At 39.0% G+C, this 6,956-nt stretch overlaps 1 protein-coding gene across 1 annotated transcript in view; it reads right to left on the reverse strand.

Moving 5' to 3' along the window:
- TRANK1 (tetratricopeptide repeat and ankyrin repeat containing 1) overlaps positions 1-6,956 on the reverse strand; it is a 78,903-nt gene that overhangs the window by 49,832 nt on the left and 22,115 nt on the right. Inside the window, exons 6-9 of the mRNA XM_019508985.1 lie at positions 4,760-4,843; positions 3,351-3,489; positions 2,640-2,771; positions 20-190 (exon numbers count right to left, since the gene is read on the reverse strand). Coding sequence (XP_019364530.1) covers positions 20-190; positions 2,640-2,771; positions 3,351-3,489; positions 4,760-4,843 — 526 coding nt within the window. The remainder of the gene's footprint in view (positions 1-19; positions 191-2,639; positions 2,772-3,350; positions 3,490-4,759; positions 4,844-6,956) is intronic.

Raw genomic sequence — 6,956 nt, forward strand, 5'->3', positions numbered from 1 at the left:
AAACAGCCTTATGTAATACCTAGTGATGCTGTAGAGAAAGCAGGATGTCTTGCTATGTGACTGTTGATTATATCTACAGCCTTGAAGTTTTTATTTTTCTTCAGCATATCGACAGCACATCTTGACAGTCTATCTGCAATAGTGGGATCCACTCCATAACTTAGGAGCATCTGCACATCATCTGTTTGACCTAAACCATAAAAAGAAATGCAACTGAGAGAAAGCATGGGCCTCTGTTTATGGGGAGGGGGCAGGGGAGTTATTGCCATAGTTCAAGTGCTGATTACAGAAAAATGAATAGCTCGATATTACATATGACTGCCACTATCTATCTGTTTCCTATATAGTGGTTTTCATCCATAGATCTCCATACAATGTGTATGTGTACAGCATCATTTCCCTCATTTTATAGATAGGAAAACTGAGGCACAAGGTCTAAGAACATACAGCAGGACAGTGGTCAAGCTAGACACTGAATCCTAAGTCTCCTATGTCCCAGCACAGTGCTTGAGCCATTAAGTTGGGCCTTACATAAAAAAGGCTTTTATGGGGTGATCAATAAAGACAGATTCTTCATAATATCCCACATTCTTAAGTATGAAAACAGAGCAAAGCACCAGTTTCATTCCATATCAAGAAGAGAAGATCATCTAAGCATTATTAAGCCTTGCAATAAAGCTCATCACCATTTTGCTAAATACAATATTGTTTTTGCTCCCTTCAACAGAAACTATACATGTCTTAGAACAAACAATAAATCAAAAGAGTCTCAAAAGCATCAACTTGGTTTTGAGGCCTTGCCACAATAAGTTGACCAGGAATCCAAGTATAAGCCTATTCCACACTTCAAGTTCCCAGAAAGTTTATACAATAGGTTAGAGAGTCCTCTCCCACCTCACTGCTCTGTGCAACTTAGTCTTAGGGCCATGATGAAGGTAGATTCAAAAATAATGATTTTCCAGAGACTCAAGCAGGGAGAAATTAAGATCACACTTGGAAATCTAATAGGTTTAACAAGACCATGCCTAAAATATTTTTAGTGTACTAGAAGGCAACATATTCATTAATGCACAGTAGTTACTGTGCATTAAATTTAGTACGTGTATAATCAAGTAGTAAATTAATGTGCACTAACCACAGTTACTGTGCAGTAGCACCAGAGCACACCTTTTTAGTGAAGCTATGCAGTCACCTAATAATACTGTGCAGTTGCATATTAGCTCTGTTTGGGCAGTGACATGCTACTATGCAGTATTATTAGGCTACTGCACAGTTAGCATCTAATGTAGACATGCCCAAGAAGATGTGTACTCCCCTTACCTCAGGACAGGGGAACGTCTGCTTTAAGCCACACCCACCGAACAGCCAGGAGATCAGCCAAGCAAGCAAGTGAAAGAAGCATTAGTCATGACTTGATGACCTTTTCATTTTCCCAAGACACTGATAAGAGGTGGATAAGAGACAGTGATAGAAGGTAGGAACCTCCTACCACTGTGTCCCTACTTGCTAGAGCATCAAGGCATAACCCGGCTGGAAGAAAATCTGGGAAGAAGCAAAACACTTTACGTATGTAATGCCTGGCTTTGTACATTCACACCTTACCATTTATGGTTTTGTGTGGTTTTTTTTGGAAAAGCAGATGGCTGTGAAATTTCTTCCATCATCTGCTTCTTCTATCACTACTCATTTAGCAGCAGATGGGATGGCTATGAGAGATGAAATGCGACTCTTCTACAACTAACTCAATATTATGAATGAGACTACCACAGACTATCAAAAATGCAGTAGGTCAGCATTTAACCAAGTAATCATGGGATCAATACTGATGCTCATTTCCTGTTGCCACCCAGTGGAATTATTAAGAAATGCAAGTAAAAATAATAATAAAGCTAAGTTTCTACAGTTGTAACTAGGGGAAAAAAGGAAATTCAGAGGTGGCATCATAATTTGACCTTTACAAGAAACCCCTGAAAAACAACTCAATGTGTCACACCTAAGACAAGACATATTTTACAAATAAACACAACTCCAGACCTATTCAGGTCTAAGCCCTTATACAATTTATAAAGGGCATCAAAACTTAGAAATATCAAGAAGAAGAAGAAAAAAAGCTGCACCTAATGGATAAACCAATGATTCTGAACCAGAGTGCCAGAGCACTCTGAGGTGCCACCAGATCCTTAAGGGTCCCCAACTTGTGAGAAGATAAGCAGATAAGCTAAGCAGATGCTTGCTCCTCCTTGCCTGCAAGTTCCCTAGCCCTATGGCCCAGACCCTGTGTGAGGAGGTAAGCATTGTAATATAAATTAGTTTTTGAAATTGGGTGCCACTCAATTCACAAAAATTATAAAAGGTGTGTCTTGAGTCCAGTGAGCGGTGCCTCAAGTCCAAAAAATTTGAGAACCAGTGGGATATATCTTCAATCAGAAAAAAGGAATCCTAACATTGTATCAGCACTCTTGAAACAGATACTGTATTTGCTGTGGTTATTAAGGTTACATTCACACTACAAGCCTTTCCCATTCTTCTTCTTGGCATGCATTAAAGCACATCAGTGTCTGGAGACTTTCCCACCCCCAGCTTTTACCAAAACAAGCCCAAAGATGGAGGGGAAAAAAAATCCATCCTTATTTACATACGTTGCATGGAATATCCATTGGAATGAGATGCCACAACATGTAGGACCGTGCAGCCATCACTGTCTTGCTGGTTGATACTACCCTTCAAGTCTGGTTTCTGGTCTAGCAGCCATCTGAAAAGACCACTCCCTTCTGAAATGAGAAAAAAAAGGTGTCACAAAACTGTGCACTGTTATATTAAAACAGAAGGAGGAGGAAATAATATTATATTTTCTCTTGGAGTGAAAGAGACCCTCTCACAGACCCTTCCTTTTAAGACGGAGAGTGAATGACAAAAGACAATTGAAAAGCATCAACAAATGGTGCTATGGGTCAACGTCTTTGTTGGACACAGAACCAAATTTTGGCCGATTCATAATATATATGCAATTCTGGTCTTGATCTACTGATTTTTAACCTGTTACTCAAATCAAACAGACAGACAGACTGCTATTATTTTCAAAGTTGACATTTATAGCTACAATGCTTTGGCTTTTAACCAAGGAAAATGGTGTTTCAATGTTAGTATTGGGATCATATGACTTCCAAAACACACCTGAACAAAAGGAATGATGCTTGAGTAATATTTTTTGTAGTAAATTCTTGAGCTATAGAAGATAATCTCCCGATATGATTTGGTTTGAGATTTTGTCAAATATGGTTTCAGTTACAAATTTTCTGGAGGCTGGCCTTGGTTGCCTTTGTTTTATTTTAATATGGATTGCTGCTTACTTGTTTTGATGCAGAGTTTAACAATAGCATGAAGTGGATAAGCTCCAATGCTCCCAACGTTTGCTCCAATGGAGATAAGCCATTCCACCAGTTGTGGTAAACTGTCTATTCTGTCATATTGTCCAAAGAGAACATATTTCTGATAACAAAGAAATAAGTAAAAACATTATAGAGTCGCATTATTCTACAATGCATGACAGAAATTCTCTTTCCCAGGGTTATTTTCACCTCATCCAAAACAAGAGTTTTTCATTACTTAGGAATTTGATGCAACAATGACAATGCAACAGAATAAAGGTGTTTGCTTTACCTATTACAAAGTTGAACTGCAAATATATTTATTTGCATTCAACAGCACCTAAAAGCCCCAACTCAGTGATGGCCCCAATTTGCTATGAACTGTTCAACAAAAAAAGACAACACCACAAAGCAGCTGTCTCTGCCCCAAAGAACTCTAATTTTACACTACGTACTATGTATTAGTAATATATATTCTATATTTTGTACGATACATATACTATTTATCTACCATAGTAGTATTGCATAAATCTCTCCTTTTCTGTACTGATGATACCAAGTCTTTTAGGGCCAGAAAACGTAGTTTGCAATCACACTAGTACAGGATGCAACATTATAAGGCTTCACAGGTGATTTTTTTTTTTAAACAGGGAATTTCAGTTCAACCACTGGAGAAGCCTGGCTTGGCTCCTAGACCATGGGCCTTTTACAGATTATCTATACCACTTGCATCTACTAGACAGGAGATACGCCCCATCTACCCTGAAATCACTACAGCAGTTTTAAACTAGCTAGCTTGGTATTGGATAGCAGCAGTAGTGCTAGCTGCTACCCCACCCCCATCCAACAATTTTGATTAACACTTATGTAATTAGCCAAGTAACAAGCTACACTGCTGGGAGCACCCAGACAGGCTACTTTAAAACCAGTGTGGATCCCAGAGACAATTTTTTCTGCTACCATTATATGCAATCTTCCTGAAAACCATACAGTACATTTAATGCTCTTTAAAATTTACTTTTGCCCTCCCTCCCTCTTTCAGCATTTCTCTGTTCCCCATACCAACCACATCACTGCTGTCTACTGACACAAGTATAAATCAAACCCTATTTGAAAGTTATATAGTAAAAATACTAGTACAGTGCTACTGAAATACTGGTTTGGTGGCATCTTCTAGTATTCTACAACAAATATGTTGTATGCCCACTATTTACTAGCCAGTAAATGCAGTTCTGTATAGCTTGCTTTCTATCCCCTGAAGTACAAATTTTTAATGGACCTCTCTAACATCTTTTTAAGATGCTAAAGAGAAGAGATCTCTTAACGCAATCACTAGAAGAAACTTAACAGAAGACAGGTAACTTGTTAAATAAAATACATATAAACAGTACCTCAAAAAGATCCTTTAATGATAACTGTGTTACTCTGAGATTTCTTGGCAATCTGTCCTTCTCAGATACCAACAACAAGAAAGACTAGGAAAGAAAAGAACATTTCGAAGCATTTAGATAGTATGCTTAAAATTCATTTAGCTGAATTATCAAACATTACAAGGGAAAACTAAATAAGTACTATCGACAAATATTTTCTTTTTGTGTTGCCTATCATTTGTACTTACTACTCAGATTCTCAAGAACAAAACCTCCTTTCCTTTCTTGTTTGTTAAAATTATACAATTTGGTGCACACTTCCCAGCCCTTGCTCAGATGCATTTCTTATCAGGCATGTGTCAACATAATTTAGATACATTTGCTATCATATTCATACAAAGCATCATCTGTGACAAAAGCATATCCCTGGGAACATATTTGTTAACTTGCGATCCCCCTGGTACTCTAAAGTAAAATCACTGTGGACTTAGCATAAAAATTGTAGCTATTGAAAAATTTCCTCAGTAACACAGGAATGGCTTTATATAAACTACAAGGATATTCTTCATCTGTGCATAGCAGAACCTTTTTTTGGGTCACATCTACTTCAAATTTTTCTTCTTATACAGAAATTATCCTTAACAGGTCAAAACATTGTCCTTGCTACATATTCTTCTGTACACATCTGAAAAGAGGACCTCAGCAGCGACAATGAAACAATGATAACTTTAACAACAGCTGAGAATCTGTTAGCATAAAAAAAACCAAACCCAACTTTGAGGAAACACATGTAACCTACCACTATATTTTTCTATTTTGCCATTCTTATCTTGTTCCTCAATTTCTTGATTATTTTTTTTACAGATACCAGGTCTTGGACGAGGTACTTTCAGCAAATTTATGATTACTGATAGTACTGGACTGAAATCACCCTAGTGCTCCACTGAAAACAAGCCATCATGCTATTTCTATTAAGAGCAAAGTGCAGTTTTGAGGGTACCAACATATTATGGAACATACAGCACAAAAATGTGCATTGAAGAATCAAGTGATGGCCTGTCAATAACTTAAACGTCAAACAGACTTGAAAGCCGCAACAACTTCTAATTAATCGGCTCAAAAATAAAGAATTAAAATTACTGTAGATACTGCAACTTGTACCATTCTTGTGGTTTACTAAAATTCCCATGAAGATAGCTGTTGCTTCTCTGTTAAGACCTACACAAATTATTTCAACAGATTGACTGGCCATACAGTACAAGTAATAAAAGGGACCATAACAAAAATGAACACAAATAGGTACTTTTCCTCCATTTCTTTCCATCACAAACATTTGAGGTAGAGTTGTAACTATAATAAACAAGTCAACAGATAAATAAACAAATTAGATTTCTACATTTATATGACTCCTATGCTGCATTCCCCAGGGTGGCCTACAATAGAAGCCATGAGTCATAAAGAGAGATGAAATATTAAAATAAAATAATAAATGATAAAACCATGCCCCCTGTAGATTATGTCCCTTTCAAAAAGGGATGAGACTCTGACAAATTATGTTTTATCTGTTTCTACTGTAAAAATCAAGACATTTGGATACAGTGACAATTAATGCGTGTTATTTTAGATTTAAAAGGCAATTTGGGAAAATCAAAATGATGCTCAAGAAACAGCAAAAAAAGTTAGAAGTGCACTGATAGAGATTTTTGGGGCTGATACCGATAGCCAATTTTTAAGGAGGCATATTGGCTGATACCATTCCAATTTCCGATACACAGCCCGGCAGCATGGAGCGCTGCAGGCAGCTGGTAAGTCTGTTGTGGTGGAAGGGGAGGGAGGAGGGAAGGGACGTAGGGGGCAGATCAAGGCCCCTGCAGTGAGGGAGGGAGTGGGGGCTGGGGCAGGGTGTGCTCGGGGCTGGCAGCACAGGGAATGGGGGCTGCAGCCACCTCAAAAATTCACCGTAGTCCCCTCAACACCTCCTCCCAGCACTGCCACCACCTGCCTTAAGTGCAGCCCGGCCAGCTCCGCTGCCACGAAGAGCCCAGCACAGCCCCAGCCCACAGGCATCCCATTCCATGCCACCACGCACATGCGCACAGCTCCAGGGGCACACGCAACCCCACGCACACACCCCGACCCGGCCATGACCCTCCCAGGTTGTGCGCACCAGCAGGAGCCACCCTACCCTCCATGCCCCCCCCCCCCAACGACCTGGGGC

The sequence above is a fragment of the Gavialis gangeticus genome, unplaced genomic scaffold (assembly GCF_001723915.1).
Source record: "Gavialis gangeticus isolate Ggan-Ray unplaced genomic scaffold, GavGan_comp1, whole genome shotgun sequence".
NCBI classification, from domain to species: domain Eukaryota; kingdom Metazoa; phylum Chordata; order Crocodylia; family Gavialidae; genus Gavialis; species Gavialis gangeticus.